Source organism: Manis pentadactyla, chromosome 4 (genome assembly GCF_030020395.1).
Source record: "Manis pentadactyla isolate mManPen7 chromosome 4, mManPen7.hap1, whole genome shotgun sequence".
Lineage (NCBI taxonomy): Eukaryota > Metazoa > Chordata > Mammalia > Pholidota > Manidae > Manis > Manis pentadactyla.
The window spans coordinates 55,342,113-55,363,531 of NC_080022.1; the positions used below are offsets into that span (position 1 = coordinate 55,342,113).

Sequence of the window (21,419 nt, forward strand, 5' to 3'; positions counted from 1 at the left end):
GAAATTATTCATTATTACTGAAAGTATAAAAAGAGATTCTTTAAGAAAGAATTTGTAATACATTTGAATATTTTGCTGTGGTAACACCAGAAATGTCCTAGAACTTAAAAAAAGTTTCATATAAATTTTTTTAAAGTGTTACAAAATGAAGCCCTCAATTAAAACTGACCTCCCTGAAATGAAATAACATGATGAGCTGTAGTTATTACTTGTGGAAAACAGTGGGATCTGTTTGTGTGTGTGCCTGTTTTTTCCCCACTTACAAATGTATTCCAGAAGAAAGATATGAAAAAGTTCACCTTACAGTTTATGAGTAGGTGAAGTCTGAGTGAGTCACGAAACACGTGATAAATGTCAAACTAATGCTCTCTGCCAATGGTTTGTCTTGGAAAAAAGAGAAGGGAAAAATGTTCAGTGTTTGAGGAGAAAGCATTAAAGATTTTTCAGACTATGTATGAAAAAGCTTTATTTCAGTTCTTTCATGGTGCTTCTCAGCTACAGACTTTTATTTACTAATATAGGATGTGTAACAGGATTTATATATTAAATTATATCCTACGTAGGATTTATGTATCAAATCCCATACTTTACGGGTGACTAAATTCTGAGACTCTCTTAAGAGGCTCACAAGTTTTAAAATTCACATTTTAAAAATTAGCCAGGAATGTTTTCTCAGTGGTTTAAGATACAACGAGAACATTTTAAAAACTGAGACTAAAGGACTGGAATTAGAATATTCACCTATATAGCTTCTGATAGAGCTTCTGAAGTGTAAAGTTTTGCGTGAAAAAGAATAAGAACCAATCTTACAGCCCACACTGTACTGGGGCCATGAAACACATTGGGAGACCCTTTGTTAAAACTTGGTATAAATTTTCAGGAAATAAATTAGGAAATCCTAATCTTTTTAGGCAAAATATTTAAGGTAAGGTATAGAAAGGAAGGAAGAAATGAAAGAGAAGAGGAGGGCAATACTAAAGATGGTTATGATTATCAACTCTGATAGAACTGTATCTAAGCAATTGCTTTCCAATTCTCCCCAATATCTTAATAAGAAAAGGAGCTAAGTATTTTGTCCTCCTCCTTTTTATTGCATTGCAACCAAAGAATGACAACACAGTAACACGTGTTGGACAGCACTCTACAGTTTATGCATCTCCTTCACATGTATTATTATTTTACTCAACCTTCATGGGAACCTGAAGATGGCTAGAATCTGTCCCTGGAAAAATACCTCTAAGGTAAGCTAAATATGATGAGATGTCTGAAAAGGGAAAGGAGGTCATTTCTCTACAGCCAAAGAAGTTACTAGGACTATAATATTAACTCCTTGGATTTGTTACTGCAGTTCTGAATTTCATCTCATACTGATAGCCTGATAGTCTGTGTCAGAAAACTACTGGAATACAGAAACAGAAAGCTTCTGGTAGGACGAAGGAAGCAGCAGCCCACTTCCTGTCATGGAGCTCTCAGACGAGGCTCTGTCACTGAAAAACACAGCACAGTGTTAGGTAGAACCACTGAAATTGCCAAAATAGTCAAAATGCTGAAATATGGACAATTTTATATAGTATAACTTAAAAAGAAAGAACCTTTTCTAGCTCTCTGGTGTAGATCTGTGTCTGAGACCTCACTCTACTGCTGCTTTGTTATGTGATCTTGGCCAAGTCCATTTAACTTTCTCTGAACCCATTTCCTCATCTGTGACAAAACAATGTTTTTCTCATAAAACAATTGGAAGAATCAGAATATATGGTGTGATAAATGTCTAATTCATAAAACTATCACTAGTATATAACCATAAATGTGAGTTATTATGTTGGACCAGCAATGGGTTAGCTGGTTGTTTGTATAATCTGAGACAGTCAAGTCTTCCCTGGTCCACCTGTAGCCCCTTACTTCTAACTGTGAATTCAAATATCAGGGGTTCTTCCTACCCTTCAATACAACATCCATTATTCACTGAGTTTTCTACTCTTATCTTATTAATTCTTTAATCCACTCTTTTTGTCTCCATCCCCAATTTTAGGTCCTCATCTTATCTCTTGGCTATTGTTATGATTGTCTCCAAACGGTCCTCCCTGCTTCTAGCCTTCACTTCTCAGTCATCTTTCCTACTGCATACAATCCAACTATCTAAGTCCTTTGCTAAAAGCCTGCATTTGCTTCCCAATAATCTACAGAACAAAGTCCAAGTCACTTAGTATAGCATGTGGGGCACCCCATGACCTAATCCTTACTAACTTCTGCCCATCTTCTACCGTTGTCTCCTTAATGAGCTGCAGTAACAAATAGCAAATTGCTTTTAGTTCTCTGCACATACCATCCATTTCATCCTCCTGTGCCTATGTTTGTGTGGCTTCCTTAGTCTGGAATGCTCATCCTGTTGTTTTTATTCCCTCTAGACTAGTACTCATCTTTTGAGACTCATATTATGCATGTCAGATGGGACTCTTCCCAGGTTCCCGGGTTGGGGTGGGTACCTTTCCTCTCTGCTCTCACAGACTAGTTATTGCAAAAACTGCAATTGCTGTGTGGCAGGAGTTTCCCAGGCAGAGCCCCATGGGCAGAGCTGCCACACTGGCTGCTCACCTCACCACAGTGACTTTGCCCAAGAGGTAGAGAAATAAAAGGAGATGGGGAAAATGGGGAGCTGTCAAAGAAGGCTGAAGAGATACGGCACTTCTAAAACATTTCGCTGAAGAATTGTAATGCAGCTCTGTTTTCAACCTGGATACTTGAAATTCATTTACAGAAACCGGTGCCATGGTCATTAGACCAGACTGTGTCTTCGTGGGATGTGATGGGGAGGTGATCAGTCTAGATAATCACAAAGCTGCTCTGTTACCTGGTGTCCCAGAGCTCGTAATAAACACAGCCCAACAATGACTCAGAGCCTCTTTAAAAGCCAAAACAAGCTGATATTCTTGCCATGACAGTTCACAAAGGCTTTTACTTTTGATCTAGAAGGAAATACAGGTGAAGGCTAATTTGGTGTCTTCTGAGGGTAGATAGAAAAAGGGTATGAAGTTTCATCATTACTGCCTGATACCACTGATTGTCTCTGTGGTTCAGTTAGCCGCATCTTGAGAGAAAAGGCAGAATGAGTCCGAACATTCCTGGATGGCAGCCCAGCCCTGCAGGTATGTTTTCAATTGCTTGTGGCTTAGCCAAGACCATGTGACCTCAGTGCTGGAATTCACCTGAGTATTCTTGGAGTTATAGGTCACCTTTTCTCTTCCATGCATATCTTTCTATGTCTTTCTAGATCTCTCATACACATAGATGAATTCAGGATACTGCAGGCATGGAATTAGGTCTCATTTTTTTAATAGGTACTTTGAAAAGCGTTATGTAGTAGGAAAATAATAGATTTTGAGTCATACACAAATATATTTAAATATCAGTGCAATTTATTAAGCAGGGGGGGGTCTTACATGAATCATGTAATCTTTTAGAGCAAGTGAATGATACCATGTCAGCAAGACTGATTTAATGAATAAATGAGAAGATATGTGAGGGCCGAGCACTGTAATTAGCACGCAGTAGGAACTTTTATTTTTTTCTTTCATCACCATTGCTAATGATCAAGCTCTTTAGTTCCTATTTCTGCTTTGGAAATAATTCATTTTTTTTTTTCTATATTCTACTCAGTTTTGAGAGCTGCAGGTCCAGCAAAAGCACTGTGGCTATTTGTAATAGAAACAGATGGATAACTAGACCAGACAGAAGAAAAATAGGGAGGCTCCATGAGCGAGACATAACCCAGGGCTCGGCTGATTGACTGTAATTCAGGACATCCATCATGACGGTCCAGAGATAGACACTGTGAATTCTAAGCCTGACTCGGGCTGTGATTCCTTCTGAAGTGTTAAGCAACTCATTTAATATCTGACGAAATTCACCATAATGCTTAGCATAGCTGGGCTGTCTCAGCCAAGATCATTTATTATACACTATTGTTACACATTAATGCAAAAAAAAATTGAGATCCTACTGAGTAAGGGATTTAACTTGGGTCTGTAATACATCTAGGCAGTCTATAAATTCCCAGAAATAGTACACACAGTTTGGGAGATATATATGCATGGCAATATTTTATGGGGAGAGGACCCACAGCTTATATTCTCAATGGAGTCTGTGACCAAAAAGAAATTAAGAGCCACAGCTATAGTAAAAGAGAGACCGTTTTCATGAGTGTGTTTTTCCTGGAATCCTAACGCATATGCCCTGATGGAAACAGGATTGGAGCCATGTAGTTGCTGTGAACTATACTCTCTCTTAATGGGGTTTTTATTACATTTATTTCTCAAAAGAAGCCAAACAGGCATTCCAAGCTCCATTTTAATTGTTGATGAAACATACTTGAGTTTGTAATATTCTTCTAACCATGAACTTTCCTGATCATTCTCTCATATTTCAAAAACAAAATCCTAACTATTTGGTTACCTCAAATAACAAATTCCTTGAGGATAAGGGACCAAGGCTTGGAAGTTTTATCACACACAGTGACCTAGTAGCCCAGCATCCTTGCATATACATTACTTATAAATAAAAACTGCTCTGTACTTAAGAGTACCCTTAAGCAGATGTGAAACAGCAAGCTAAGTGTTGCATGCATGGCCTATAGCTGGGCAGAGCTGAGAGGCAGGGGAGGCACCATAGTGGTGGGGTGGGTTTTGCTGGTGATTGATGGCTGAGAGCATTTGAAGTGAAGAGGCTAGAGTAAAAACTGTTACTTCAGAGATGGAATTGGTGCATTTTTCCCCCTTGCCTTCTGTGTTGCTGCATCTATTCCATCACAAGGGAGTCCTGAAAAGCCTAGAGTGAAGCTTCCCCCACCAGGGGACATCCTGTCACAAAGATGCCCAATGAACCTCTTCAGTTTCTTCAGAGGTAAAGCCTACTCAAGAGGTTAGGACTTGGTGGCAAAGGAAGTATATTGTTCCCACATGCCAGCACTGACTTAGTTCTTGCTATTGCTTTTCATATTCCTAAATATAAACTTCTTTTTCTATGATAACGCTAGTGAGAGAATGGAGCACACTATATAGGGCAGACATTCCCAGCAGACTAGGGAAGCATGAGATCACCAGGGAGTCAGCAAGTGCATGGTCAGGGCACTGTGTGCACCACCGCTCTCCTCAGCCACCCAGCAGACATGCACATAACGGGGCAAAAGCCTGGGCCTTGGGCTCTGACAAGGCTGAATGTGACGCCAGGTTCATCACTCATATCTACGCTGTGTTGGCAAATTGTGGAACTTCTCTGAGAAGTGTTCCTCATTTGCAAAGTAGAGATGATTAGACCCACATAACAGTGTCATGCTGTGAGTTTTAATGAGATAATGCACAAAAAGTATATGGTGAACTTTAATAAATGCTAGCTTATGGTTAGCTAGTCTTGTTCCACAGAATTTAATTTTCTGAGAAAAGAATATAATTTTTATGTATAATATATGTAAAGTGTAATATGTATTACATATGTAATACAATATAAAAATATGCATTACATTTTTAGAAATATCAAAAATTAGTTTTCATGCTCTATTTATATGAATTTGCGATATCTAATGTATACTTAATATATATTCTTAAATATAAATATTCTTATGTTGCTTATATTTCTTAAGCAAAGATCATCAAACATAATTTAACCCATTTTTTGATGGTGAAAAATAACATTTCGTGACTTCTTAAAACATTTTAGAAGTGCTTTTTATTTTTATCACAGTTTAGCATACCAGTTAATGCCCTGTGCTAAAATTCAACAAAGCTTTCAGGCACTGTTACGCATTGGGCTGGTAGTCCAAAGATAAAAGCCCTCTCATTTTCTGAAGAGTGTGATCTCTCATTACCTCCCTGGCAACTGTCATCACTACTTATGTTTAACTTTGTGTATTTGACCCATTCTACTTGACTGCTATCCGCCAGGTGTGGAAAAAAGAGATTAATAAGGTTGTTATCTCTGCCTTTGAAACAAGAGGGAACAGGCCCTAAGGGAGAATCTGAGGTTCTCTTCTGTGTTGTATACACAAGTGTTAGTACACTTTATTTGTGTATACACACTTATACACACAAGTGTGACACCTTCTTTCATCTTCTATTTCTTCATTTGCTTTGCTGTAGTTTTAGGATGTTGGCTGTATTTATGATGCCTGCTCCAGTGTAAGTAATGATTCGAAAGTAAATATTTAGTGGACATTCTTTTCTCAGTGACAGAAGAAGTCTTAACTTGGGAGCTCCTGGTTGGTCACTGATACCCAGGAACGATGGAACGGGTAACTTTTGACACTTGAACCTTTGCCTAGTTTTGAACCCTTTTCTCAATTTACTGAATGTGAACTATCTTGTGTGTTCAGGGCACTGAATTAGGTTCACTGATGGGACACAAGATGAATGAGAAGTGGGTCCTGTCCTCAAGAAACTTAAAATCTAAAAGAATAAAGACATTGTAAACTGTAATATGAGACAAGATTTAATAAATTCTAGAGTGAATTCTTAAGTGAAGTTTGAAAGAACCCAAGGGGGAAAACATAATTCTGAAGGAAAACATCCTACAGATGTGGTGGGGCATTTCTGAGCCAGTTTAAGGATGAGGGTTTCCATGGTTATGGTTTGAAGAGAATGTTATCCAAAGTCCTCCACACATAAGCTAATACCTAGGCCACAAATGAACAGGATTAGGGAATAAGAAGAATAAGGAGAGCAGGAGAATTTTCTTTTTGTTGCAAAAAGAGCAGAGTGTTGAAAGAGTAATAGTAACAGATAAAACTAGAGAACTATGAGAGACTGGGTCCTAAACACCACACTAAGTAAGATGTTCTGTTTCCTAGTAACTTCAGAGCAGATTGAATTCCACTGAAATCATCAAGGTAGGCTCTACTTAAACCAAATGGCGAGGTGAGCAAGGTGTGTGTATATGTTTAGAGGGGCTATAAAAAGGAATAAACTAGAGCTAGTGCTGGGTTTTCAAAGGAATTTCAGAGGAGACATCTGGGGCAGCCTGACTATGATGCTAGCAAACTATTGAATTAAGTGTACGGTTTCTCTTGTAAATGTGACTGTTCCAGGAAGAACAAAATACATTTGTGGAAAATAGCACACAATTAGCTTAATTCAGATTCAACATTTGGGTTTTGGCATTTCTAATGACTTTTTTCTGTTTTGTTTCATTTTTTATCATTACTAAAGTCACCTTTTACTTTCCTTCTGCCTTGGAGGTTATAGTCTCATAAATTGAAAAGTCTTTTTAGAGTCCTTAACAGAAAATTTAATCAAAATGCTAAGCCAAATGTCAGCTAAAAAAGGCATTCGTGTCACTGGAAATGCGATTCAGATTGTTGGGGTAATGCTTTTCAGCCAAATAGGAGTTCATGTCCTGGACATTTGGAAAGTAATGGGATATATTTAGCATAGAAGTAGAAACAAAAACCATACTCAAACCTAAAACTACATGGTATTCTAGAGCACTAGAGAAGATAGACATACAGTATATGTTCTCTTTCATTCTCTCTCTCTCTCTCTCTCTCTCTATATATATATATATTTATTTATTCATTTATTTATTTACATTTTTTTTTTTTTTATTGAAGGGTAGTTGACAACAGTACCACATTACATTAGTTTCAGGTGTACAACGCAGCGATTCAACATTTATATACATGATAATTCTAGGTACCAGCTATCACCATACCAAGTTGTTACAATATTTTGATATTTACATTTTTATATTATTATTTATTCATTTAATGCATACACACACATATATATACCCATTCACATTTAATGAAACAACATGGTAAAGTATCTTGGACTGAAGTAAAGGATAAAGATTTGAGTTCAGCTCCCTCTATAATTTTCTGAGGGGCTGTAGCCTGTTGCTTTAATCTCTCTGGACCTCAGTTTTGCTCCTCTATTACCAAACCAGGTGTTACTCTCTGTCCTGGTATTCTGTAATTTAATTGCCTATCAGTTGTGCCATGCCATTTCCCCTTTTTAGTCCTTTAATGGAAGATGATTAACCCCCTTATAAGAACAAGAATTTTTTGCTTAAATTGTGAGTTAGGGATTAGAGGGAAGGAAACAAAAACCACCAAAGTCTTCAACCATTATCTTTAGAGGAAAAAGGTAATTCAGAAAACCATAGTATAGAGTTTTTTTAATCCAACAATTTTAAGATTTGTCCTGGGGTCAGTTTTATACTCAGACTCAATTTCTGGTAAATACTAATTGTAACAAGCTATTCATTTTGCTAAGCACATTATATAAGCATGATTTATTTAGTTTTCATGGCACTCCTATGAAACAAGATCCGTTTTTATGGATAAGATACTGAGACTGAGAGAGATATAAATTTATTCACAGTAACACAACTACCAAGTGAAAGAACCAGTGAATTATGTGGGACTAGAGCTAATGGCTGCAGAGAAGTGATAGTGGGGGATATGGTTCACCCAGGCCTGGATTGGAACAGACAACTAGTTGAATTCTGAAGACCCACGCTTCCCTTCCACAGGGCAGACTGTTGCTGGGGGTGGCTTCACAGCCAGGGACTCAGTTTTCTAGCATCTCTTCTATCTGGGTAAGGCCATATGGTATTTAAGCCAAACTCCTTCTGGCCAATGGTATATAGACAGAGCTCTGCCTCTTCCTGGCTGAGGTGGTGACATAGCTGATGTAACTTTCCCATGTTCTCATTCCCTTCCCATGGAAATCTTAGAGACCATGTCTTGAAAGTGACAGCTTTATGAGATGGAGGGAGCCAGGGTCACTATACTGGAAAAGAAGGCAAGCTAACCACACTCCCTGAGGGACTGGCTGTGGAGAAGCAGAGAAGGAAGAGTCAAATGTGCTTCTTAGGTTTCTGGATGGAGCACCTTAGGGATGATGGCATGACTTTATTTGGAGAGGGAACCCTTGGCAAAGGAACTGGTTTGGGAGGAAGTTCAGCTTTAGATGATCTATGCCTTGCATGAACATTTGTCATTACCTTGCTAGATTGTTGAGAATTAAGCAACATGTTATAGAATCTTAGAGTTCACATATGCAACAGAAGAAATTCGAAAATATACCCCCAGGTAGTTGTGAGGGGAAGTGATTTTCCTCCCATGTATTTCCACAGTTTACTATCTTTCAACCTCAATTAAAATGAAAAGAATGAATGAATGAATGAAACTACTTTTGCTTGGGTAGCATTTTATTAATATATCCAAATCCCTTTTCTCAGTTAATACAATAGTCATGGGAAGCAGGTATTTCAAAGTTCAGGAAGCTGAATTCTTGAAAGATTAACTGATTTTTTCAACGTCATACAGACTTTACTGGTAAAGCTAGGATCTGACTTGGGGGCTGCCTGCAAACATAACAAAACTCTGTTGAGGAGTTTGAGTATGGGGGTTTAAATGGAAGGTTCTTAATTAGTTTAAATATCAATTAGAATTGTCAAAATTGGTATATTTACACACTGTCACAAGTGGTGAATGTTTAAGTGGTAAGAAATTAGGTATTCTCATGTTCTGGTAAACTATTTTGGTTAGAGAGTTTCTATATGGAACCTAATTCAAATGCTGCATTCAAATAGTAAATATAGCAAACTATATTTAACACTAAAACAATACTTAATGTAATTTTGTCTTTTGGTGATAGAAAAGACTTTATTTAGCATATCATAGTAACGTTAAAAAGTGTAATTACTTTTGGAGCTTTCTGGTACTAGGTAATAGAACTTGATGGTGGGAAAAAAAAGTATTTAGATTATGTTACTTTCTTGCTCAAATGCTTTAAGTGACTGCCCATTGTACTTAAATGTAAAGACCTTAACTTGACCTTTAAGAACCAGCATGATCTGGTTCCTGACCTCCTTCTCTCATGTCACTCCTCACCTGAAACACCACATAATTGTGCATATGTGTCCCATGGCTGAGTAGATAAGAAGAAGCTAAAGTGGGTGACAGTTACTTCATTGAAAGGTGGTATTTTAGGGTTTTAATAACTGATCTCTGATCTCACATAATTCAAGGGCAATATTAGATACTGTATCTTTAGCCCAGAATAGTCACTGGCACATGATATATGTTCAACAAGTTCCTATTCTATCAACCACTGAATGAGAAAATAAGATCTTCTGATCATGATCCCCAAACTCTGGAGTTTGCATGACTCCAGGCATTGAATAAAAGGCTAGAATAAAAAGCTGCCCAATAATGGAAGATTGATGAAAAGCATACTGACCAATAATAGCAAAAATTACCATTCTGAGCAAAATTAAACATCAAAAGAAATTATGAGAACCTAGAATCAGAGAACCATTACTACAGCAATAAACATGAATATAAATTATGAATAGGAGATCTGCAGATAGAGACAGGGAATAATGAGATGGCCACTTAGCCTAAGAAGATGTTGAGAGGATGGCTTAATAAGTCTACAAGCCTACCAAGGATTGATTTTCCAAGAAAGTTAACTTGGTATTTTTCTACCTCCAATGCAAATAGACTAAGAGAGAGCAGGGTCTCATTGCAAACTTCATAGATTTATGTTATCCACCAGTACAAATTTCATGATATTGAACTTCATTATCTACAGGGATTTATAGCTAAAGGATGGATAGTGTCTGGGTGGGTAGAAGGATGGATGGATGGAGGACAGATAAGTAAATACATACATGCAAGATAGATAGTTTGCAAGATAAATCTTGCAAACAAGATCAATCCACATTCATCCCACTGGACTTTAAAACCTCCCAAAATAGCTCAGAGCTAAATTCTGTATTTAGTTCCCTTTTGAACCTATTATTTTTTTGTGTATGTTTATCTCACAACTGATCTTTTAAAAAAATAACTCCATGTTTATGTATTTTTAACTTTTTAAACCATTTCCATTCTGTGTTAGAAGTAGACTTCATGGATTCTTCCTAAAGTTGGTTGATACAGCCCATGGTGTGTAGGGTCAGCAGTGCTGTGTAAATCTCCATTCCTGTTGTCTACCTCTGTGCCGCCACATACTAGATTAGAATTAAACCAAAAGAATTTTATGCAGGATGTGGTCCAGCTTTCTTTTTTGATTCACCCTTCAAGAATTTAACTCAAAGCACTAAATGGTACATGTAGAAACAATTTAGAGATGTTACCAAGGAACTTGTTCCTTCTCTGGATGAAATATAAAAAGGCAACGGCGTATGAAAAGCTTTTCTGGTTCTGTCCAGTTTTGCTTTCTTTGGGATTTATTTTCTTGTTGAAACTGGAGTGATTTGCAAATGAGACTTGGTGAATTACTATTCAATTGAATTTTTCTGTTTATGCCTGAAAACCAGAGTCCTTCTGAGCAGGACCATTAACGTCAATCCTGTCTACATGTCAGTGTCAGGCTGGGGAGAGACTGGACATGAAAGAGAGAAAAAAAATCAATCAGTGTGAGGAGAGAGAATGAGGGAGAGAAAGAGCGAACAAGAGGGAAACCATTTTACAGAACACAATTCCCATGGAACAGGTGAAATTAATTTCACTAGTGTTTGAAGTGTTATTCTATAAGCAGAGCATTTGTGTCTCTCTACCAGGGAGAGAACAGGAAACTACAAATTCTATATGCCGCGAAGTCAAGTAACACTGATTTACTTTCAAAGCATGCTGGGAAGACCAGCTAATTAAGGTTTATAATAATCTTGCACATAGTAAAGGCTTCATCAATGCTGGATTTTCCTGCTACTACAGGACATAGTTGTATTTCTTACTACGAGTCTTTTAATCCCCACTTATCTTTCATGATAGATGTTAGATAATTACATTCCTGAGACCAAGTTCAGTTTTGTTATTGTAGCTGTAACCAAGGAAAGCTTGAGATTTTGAATTTTTGATTGTTTTCCAATTTTGAGGTTGTATGTTTATTTCTAAAGAAATAGCACATGCTGTAGGTGCTGCAATCAGGCATTATACTCTTATGTAATCAGTTAAAATAGCTGATTCCTTGATGCGTTATAACTTCCAAAACTGCAAGAAAAGTGCGATGCACAATATGGTTTTGGTGTCATATAGAGCTTTTATATCCATTTAAACATTGCAAAAACCTTTTATGATAGATAACTAAGGAAACCGAGACTCAGAGTTTTAAGTCATTTTCCCCAGGAGGTGATGAGAATGAGATTTGAACCCAAGTCTTTGGGATCTCACACCTCTTTACAAACATATATGCTTCCCATGGATCTGCTATTATAGTCAAAGCTTAATAGAAGCTGTTCACCTCCTTAAATTCTTCCTAATTCCACTCAGCTCCTTCATTACATTAATAATGGCATAGCAAACCTGTTCCATGACTATCTTTGCCTTAATATTTTCTTCCATGTCACCAAAAGTTCAGATATTCCTTTTTTTAAAAAAATAAAGAGTCATTAATATTTTTAGCTCCTTTGAGTTCTTAATTACCTTCTAGCAATCTCTATTTTAATGCACGAACATGAGCTCCCATATATCAAATCTGAGTTTCATGGTGCCATCCATATGAGGCCCTTTGGCAATCCAGTGCTAATGGAATATATCGTTAAGATGCACATTTTCCCCAACAGGTTCAGCTCACAATGATGGGGTACCATCTTGTAATGAGGCTTTGTGCTTTCTAAGTATGAAGATCCCCTGGATTTCCTTTGAGTCACATAAAAATGGAGGTAAAGCAGTCAGACCAAAAAGCACATGCCCACCAATTTTGAAAAGTTTTGTTTAGAATTACAAATATGTAGAACAACCAACAAGTACTTGTTGAGTGACTACCATGTATCAGGTGCAACTAAACACTAACTTGACTTTTCATATATCCTGGTATTCACCTTTATTAAGCATCTCCCATATCAGGAAGGAGTCTAGGTACTGGAAATCATAATTATCATTAAGAAATCATGGGAGAAACTGACCTCCATCTTAACTCATCTTATATCTTTCTGTAAGACCTTCTTATGACAAAGAATCTGAATTAGCTTATAGTACCTGTATGTAAAATTTAGAAGAGCTAATATGCAAACCATCTTAATCTTCCCTGACAGAAATACAGTGACCATCAACATGAAGAGATATTGCCAGTCTAGAGTTGCTGTTGATATGCGGCATTATGCCCAGGGCAATTAAATTTGCCTGTTTTTTATTACTGAGACCAAATGTTTGGCCTGGGTTCCTGCAGAAAATAAGTAATTCCATTACGTGTGATTCACCTTTGAGTAACCCTCCAGGCTGATGAAGACTCCAGCTGAAAATTTACCTTTGTGACAAAAATAATCCATTTCACAAACATCTACTGGGTCTCCTTAATGTTTACTGGGCAGCATACAAAGATTTAAACATGAAAAATATAGTCTTTGTATTTAAGAAATGTGCAGCCCAATTTTCCTAAAAATATATTTCATTTTTAAAAAAAAAAATGAAGCCTTTTTTTTAAATAAGAGGGAAAAATGAATTGCTATGAGCAACAAATGATCATTCTAAAGACATGGAGACAATGCGTCTGGAGTCAGGCAGAGGGGACTATGAAATGTGGCCTGCCAGTTCCTACCTGGCACCAATGACTTCTCATGCCTAATGGTATATAATCAGTTCAGTAAAAGCTCACACCTTATAAGGCTGTGTTAGGCCAAGATAAGTTCCTGATGTATTTCCTGAAACATTCTACATGCTTAATAAATGATACCTAGTAGTTTTATCTCTGATATGTGTTTGGGGATAAATTGAACTTTTCAATGTGCTGTTGTGCACATTCTTCACCTAAAAGCTGGCTTAAAAGCAATCATATTGTAGAAACTGGCTTTAAAATTTTCATGGACTTCTAAAGTCGGAAGTGGAAAGTCATTGGCTATAGTGCTTTCTAAGCATACTAGATTATTAGATATAGTGTCTTTAACTTGTTAGTCCTATAAGATTTTTGACTGTCAGTGCTCTCTTTTGAAGAATTTCTTTAAATATTTTAATTTAAAAATTAAATTTTTTATAAGGCTTCTCTCTCACTTACCAACTTAACATTTCCCTGTATGGCCCAGGAAGATGACTGGTTAGCCAGAGACGGGTAAGATTCCTCAAGGGAGGAACAACCTAAGACAGGCACAGTCGCAGGGGGGTCATCAGGTGAGAAATTGGGGATCAACAGAGGTGAGGCTTAGAACCTCACCCCCCCATTCTGAGAGAAATCTTCTGCATACATGGATGTTTATTGCCCTCGTCTAGCTCGGATTAACACATAGTCTACAGGCACACACCTGATCATCTACATTTGCTCTCTTACAACACTAAACTCTGTTTTCTACCTTTATCTCGTATCTACCTACTTCAGCATTTTATTAAAAATAATAATAATAGAGAAATGTGGTATCCACATATAAATCAAGTTTAAAAATCAAATGAATATTCATATTTGAACTGACTGTGTATAGTTCATAATGCATGAACAAAACCGAAAGCTTCTGTGATGACTGCCCTTGCACTGTTCACCATGTAACTTATTCACTATGTAAGAATTTGTGCTCCATGTAAGAATTTGTTCATTATGGATCAGAAGATTGGAGACTGACGAAAATTAGGCTTGGGGTGGATTAATGATTGTGCATTGAGTATTGACCCCCCTATACAGAAATTTATTGTGGTTAACAACTATTTGATCAATAAATATGAGAGATGCCCTCACAAAATATATATATACATATATATATATATAAACACACTTCCAATTGTAAAATAAATAAGTAACCAGGATGTAATGTATAGCATAAGGAATATAGTCAAAATATTGTAACAACCTGGTATGGTGATACCTGGTACCTAGAATTATCATGTATATAAATGTTGAATCACTGTGTTGTACACCTGAAACTAATGTAATGCAATACTGTTGTCAACTACCCTTCAATAAAAAAAAAAAATAAATAAATAAATAAATAAATAAATAAATAAAAATTAAATTTTTTAAACTCTCAAAAGGTATGGCCATACATCTCCACTCACTTTTCACAGTTGGTATGATTGTTTCTTCCTGGATCTTCTTGAAGAACTGTTAAGACATGAATATCTTTTTTCATTTCATAATGTTGTTTGCTTTAGTCTTTCAGAGTTTTCCTCATACTTTATTAAACTCAAGCCTTTCCATTTTTTCTATTACATATCATTGATATACACTCTTATGAAGGTTTCACGTGAAAAACAATGTGGTTACTACATTCACCCATATTATCAAGTCCCCCCCATACCCCATTGCAGTCACTGTCCATCAGCGTAGTAAGATGCCACAGAGTCACTATTTGCCTTCTCTGTGCTACACTGTCTTCCCCATGATCCCCCCCACACCATGTGTACTAGTCATAATACCCCTCAATCCCCTTCTTCCTTCCCACTCACATTCTCCCACCCCTCCCCTTTGGTAATCGCTATTCTCTTCTTGGGTTCTGTGAGTCTGCTGCTGTTTTCTTCCTTCAGCTTTGCTTCATTGTTATACCCGACAAATGAGGAAAATCATTTGGTATTTGTCTTTCTCTGCCTGACTTATTTCACTGAGGATTATACCCTCTAGCTCCATCCATGTTTTTGCAAATGGTAGGATTTGTTTCTTTCTTATGGCTGAATAGTATTCCATTGTGTATATGTAAGACCTCTTCTTTATCCATTCATCTACTGATGGACACTTAGGTTGCTTCTATATCTTGGCTATTGTAAATAGTGCTGCAATAAACAAAGGGGCGCATATGTCTTTTTGAACCTGGGATCTTGTTTCCTTTGGGTAAATTACTAGGAGGGGGATTCCTGGGTCAAATGGTATTTCTATTTTTAGTTTTTTAAGGAACCTCCATATTGCTTTTCACAATGGTTGAACTAGCTTACATTCCCATCATAGGAGGGTTCCCTTTTCTCTGCATCCTCACCAATATTTGTTGTTCTTAGTCTTTTTGATACTGGCCATCCTAACTGGTGTGAGGTGATATCTCACTGTGGTTTTAATTTGCATTTCCCTGATAATTAGCACTGTGGAGCATCTTTTCATGTGACTGTTGTGACTGTTGGCCATCTGAATTTCTTCTTTGGAGAAGTGTCTGTTCATATCCTTTACCCATTTTTTGATTGGGTTATTTGCTTCTTGGTTGTTGAGGCATGTGAGATCTTTATATATTTTGGATCTTAACCCCTTGCAGATATATCTTTTACAAATATATTCTCCCATACTATAGGATGCCTTTTTGTTCTGCTGATGATGTCCTTTGCTGTACAGAAGCTTTATAGCTTGATGTAGTCCCATTTGTTAGTTTTTGCTTTTGTTTCCCTTGCCTGAGGAGCTGCATTCAGGAAAATGTTGCTCAAGTCTTTCCATTTTTTAAGGAGGAAAAAAAGGTTTCAATGTTTTCTTTTTATTCAACAAGTCACTTGGTTTTGTTTTTCTGGAATGTCACATCTTTGGTGTGTTCCTGTATATTCCATATATGGGACTGTATTCTATTTATGAGAAATATGACTTTCAGTGAAACTAAGAGCACATACTTACTGGCATAGCATTTTGTGAGCATCTGCAAATTCTTTCATCCCTTATTATTGGCTGATTTGTTATAGACTGAAAGATTGAAACACACAGAGATGTAATTTGTATTAGGATGCACAGTTGGAAATGCTGGGAATGGACTCTGTCTGCTGAATCCTGATCCAGTGCACTTTTCACTGGAAAATGGACAACAGAGATGTTCATGACCTAGGTCATACTGGCTACTGTCCAAATTTAGTGGTCAAAAACAGGACAGAGTCTATGAAGACTACTGTTGCCTGCTCTGTTACTAAGTTAAAACAAGAATTACTGGAATTTCTATTTTCTGATCTATTTTGTAGAGCATGCCATTCTCTTATCTCATGGTCATGGTCAAGTGACAAAAAACAAAGTGATTTGAAAACATAAAATAACATAGTATTTATCTTATAGTCCTAAAAACCAGTAGTGATTGGTGAATATATAGCACTCACTGGGGTCCCAAAGCTAAATTTGAAGGCATGGAAAAGCCAATTGAGACTGGAAGCCCAAAGAAAATTATAGGAAGAAAATGATGATGACTTTAACTATAATATTTTGTTCCTATAAGGGGATAAGGCAATTAGAGATAAGAAGGAAGAAAGTTTTTAAGATTCAGAATTAAGAAATGAAGGGGAGGAATGTATTCCTAAATATGGGTGGGGAATTTTTAATATCAATAAGTTTTCCTATGAAGTCCTCATGTGGAGGGTAATAGAGAATAGCTTCATTTGGGAAGAGATAATTCTTTAAACCACATTGACATTTTAAAGACCTAAACGTCTTAAATGAATGACTATTAAAATGCAAAATTAGACTGAACAGAGGCATTTTGGAAATTATATATAAGTAGTATTCTAAGAGCCAGATAATGAATGACTCACATCATCTGAGCAATTTGGGCTGACTCACACATTTTGGAGGAAGGAGTCATCAAATTTCTGATTCTGTCAGTGTTTTTCCCTTTGTTCCAGCTAGTAGTGCCAAACAAATCCTGAAAGGCAGTGACTTTTCCATTTCCAATTTGTCAAGAAGATTTTCCAAACCAACAATAACAAGTCTAAGGTACTGAGTATATAGGCCTTGAGTATATTTGAATGATACTACCGTAAGAAGCACAAGCAGCATGTATAACTATAAACCATAGGAGATGGGAAGCCCGGGCAGAGCCCTGACATGAGGAATGGAGGAAACAGGCCTGGGCTTGGTGTGTCCAGGATGGAACAAAGGAGCCTTCTTACCCCAAGCCTGCCTGAATAATGCTTCCTGGAAGATGTATTAAATCAACAAATATTATCTGGTATCTGTATTCGATGTAAGGGACATACAAAGGGTATCCTTGACCTTTGTCTTAGAAAACCTCACAGTCTATGAGGAAAACTGACATAGGACTTAAAAAGTGGAAGAGTTTGATATATTATAATACATATAAGAGCAACATTTGAGGGTTAGGGGGAGAGAATAGTGAGTTTCTTACACCGATAGGACTGAGAGGCCTTCACAAAGGAAGGTGTATTTGGCTGGACCTTGAAGTTCTAAGTATTAACAAAATAGGAAAAGCATTTCAACTAGAGGTAAGAACCACATAAGGAAGAGATACTAGAGAATATATGTTGGGATATGTTCAGAGAATGGTTAATCACCATTACCACAAAAGACTGGGAGTTATCCCAGTCTCAAGAATATGTCTACCCTAGAAATTGCTATTCTTCTTAACCTGTGGTTTCTTGACCAAGTGCCAATTTGGGTGATGAATAACAGTAGTCTAAGAAACGCTTACAGTCTTTTCTATACCTGGCCCTGATCTCCTTTCCATTCTTTTATATTCTTACGTTGCTTATGGTGCTAACAACTTACAGTGCCGAGTTTTTTATATACATCTTTGGAAAAATATAATAATGAATCATATGCATATGCACACTTGTACACATATATACAAATAAACTTTCATTGCTGTTTGAACATTCAAATTTAACTGGTATGTTACAATTTTAAAATATGTTCACTTGAATGTTGCTAAGAACATTCAGATAGAAAAACAACTTCTTTGACCCTTTGTTCTTTTCCACAGGATTGAAAAAACGTACAAGGAAGGCCTTTGGAATACGGAAGAAAGAGAAGGACACTGATTCTACGTATGTATCTTCAGAGCGCACCACTATTTAGCTGCAGCTAGTTGTGACTGTATGGAAATACAGGTCTGGGGTGGCCTACTGTGTATCAGAATAATGATCCCATTAAACCCTTTAATCAACTAGAATTCCAGAGAGAATGTTAGGAAGTCAGAAAGCCAGTAGTTTGAGCACAGGTGAAAATGAATTTATTCTCACCTTTAAGCTTTTCATTCTGTACATTTTTATCGTGCATGAATTTCATCACAAGGTTCTGACGAGCCCTATGTCCTTGTCCTCCAAGGTTTTATAACTCATGGAATCAAATATCTCCCACACAAATTGAAATATCTTTACTGTATCAAAATGGGATAGCGTAATTGAAATGCCTAATACGGTACCTAGTACTTAGTAAATGCTCAGTGTATGGCAGCAGCCACTACTCTTACTATTACTAATACAAATTAATATACAGTAAGTTCCTGTGAGTAATTAAAAATGGAATCACATGGGAATTTGAGAGTAGGAATGGTGGTGATCAGTGAAACTTCAGAGAGGGCAGAGTCTTGAGTCTGGACATTTCATGCAAGGGAACACAGCCAAAGCAGAGGTGGAAAAGTCAAGCAGGCATTCAGAACAAGATAAACAGGGCAGTTTGTCTGCCTTTTGGCTACAGGTACACTTGAAATGGGAGGCAAAGCTGGAAAGGAGAACAGGGCCAGACATAAAGAGCTTTAAATGCCACCCTGAGGTGTGTAGGCTCCTTCTGAAGGTGGTGCGCGGCCTTGAAGCCTTGAAGACTTTCAAACCAGAGAGTGTAAAGGCCTCGGGAATGAGGGAGGCTCTTTTCTACCTAAATATAAACTTTTAAATCTCTGGTTATCACCTATTTTATGTGCTTTTTCTCTTACTAAGGAATTATTTCATTGTTTTAATAAACAATGCATTCACTCTGGTCTTGCAAATTTTTCTAAATGATTGAATTAGGAATATTTTTTCTGAGGAATACATAATTTCCGTTATTTCTTAAGTACTTTCCATTTTCCAAACATTAACCACCCAGAAGAGATTATGGTTCTGTTACCAGATTCAGAGACCTGGGCTCTAGTTCCAGCATTTGCCAATAGCTTCATGGCCTGGGGAAGGACACCTTCTTTACTGGGCCTCAGTTTACACCAGATAGAATCTAATTTCCCTGAAGGGCCAGATACTCTACCTGTCCATCTGTCCACAACATCTGTTGTCATCTACAATGTGCCACATGTTGTGATAAAATGTATGCATTTTAAAAACATACAGAATGAAAAATTAGATTCTTCTCAGCAGAATGTCATTAGCAGAAACCAAAATCATTTTTCTTTGAAAACTGTAACTGACTGTACATAATCTCTGGAGTATGAAGAAAGTTAAAAAGGAAGAAAGCTCCCTCAAATGGGACAAGAGGTCGAGCAGTCTCCCCAGGTCTGGCTGAGCTAATGTGCATGTGGCCAAGCTCTGCTCTTCCATCACCGTGTCTGGTGGCATGGAAGACCTTTATTCCATATATCTGATAAATAAGGATGTCACTCCTCCTGGCTTTTGGTAGATGCCCAGCATCTTTCTGAAGACTCTAACAAGATATTTGCTTGTAGAGTTCCAAGCATCTTACCTTAACTTATCATTTGAGCCCCTCAGATTACTTACATAGTAGCAAATTAGCCATAAACCAGTTCCACCAGCAGTAATGGTCAAAGGACAAGCCGTTTAGTGTCACCCTTTGCTTTTTATGAATCCCTGCCCTCTAATTGGGATATATATCATTCTTGCAAAAGGCTTAGGAAAATGCTCTGGCAATATGTGGTCACTTCAGCTTTAGGTAATGCTTATGTTAGTCTGCGATCATTGAAACTTCACTGATGCAAACTGCTTCCAGGGCTGTTGCGACTCCAGTGGGTTTGCCAAGCCACCTGCTCTAGTAAACGGCCAGCTCCAGCTTCGGCTGATGGAACCTCCTTAGATAGAGAGTGGGGTTAGGACCAGAACTTCCTGATTTGATCATCATTGCAGGGACTGATAGGGGACAGGAGAGAGAGCCTATACTAAGTGGCAGGTCCTATGCAGTGTATTTTATATGCACTGATACCTTTTTAACCCTCACAGTAATGCAGTAAGGTTAGAAGTAATATTTCAATTTTAGAGATGAGAAATCAGTGCCAAAATGAATTAAGTGACTTGCTGAAGGCTACCCAGAAACAAGACTTGGAGCCAGTTATTCTAGTCTAGAACTGAGTGCCTATTCTTTTGCCACCCAGAAGAAAAAGAATAGATGGGCAAATTATAATCAAAATCAATAGAAGGGTAAAAGAAAAGGCAGTAGTTGCATGAGGTAACTGACTGTTTTTAAAAAACAGAGGCAAAGTTTCCATGGCAGATGAGTAGATTTAAAACAGAAGTCAGTATAAAGGGTCTGCCCCTAAGAAGTGACTGGTAGCTGCTGTGGGGGAGGGGCTGGGATGGGTTGATGGAGTGGGTGAGGGGGATAAAAAGGCACAAAAGTTCTCAATCATAACATAGGCTGGTCACAGGGATGGTAGTACAGCATAGAGAATATAGTCAGTGGTTCTGTAACATCTTCCTATGTTGACAGATAGTAACTGCACTAGTGGGGTGAGGATTTAATAATGTGGTAACTGTTGAAATACTGTGCTGTATGTTTAGAACAAATATAAGATCATATATCAATGATACATCAATAAAAAAAAGAAATAATAAAAGAATTTATATATATATACTTATATGTATATAAAGGGTCTGCTGTTAA

General features: G+C 37.3%; 1 protein-coding gene across 9 annotated transcripts in view; it reads left to right on the forward strand.

The window, feature by feature from the left end:
* The window catches only part of SGIP1 (SH3GL interacting endocytic adaptor 1), a 190,060-nt gene that overhangs the window by 57,979 nt on the left and 110,662 nt on the right, over window positions 1–21,419 (forward strand). For 4 of the 9 annotated variants that reach the window (XM_057500292.1, XM_057500293.1, XM_057500294.1 and 1 more), the window contains exons 1-2: window positions 806–3,143; window positions 18,580–18,643. In XM_057500292.1, coding sequence (XP_057356275.1) covers window positions 3,104–3,143; window positions 18,580–18,643 — 104 coding nt within the window. In that variant the 5' untranslated portion in view covers window positions 806–3,103. Of the gene's footprint in view, window positions 1–803; window positions 3,144–18,579; window positions 18,644–21,419 lie in introns of those variants that run through there. The other 5 variants (XM_057500296.1, XM_057500297.1, XM_057500290.1 and 2 more) reach the window with 3 other exon arrangements.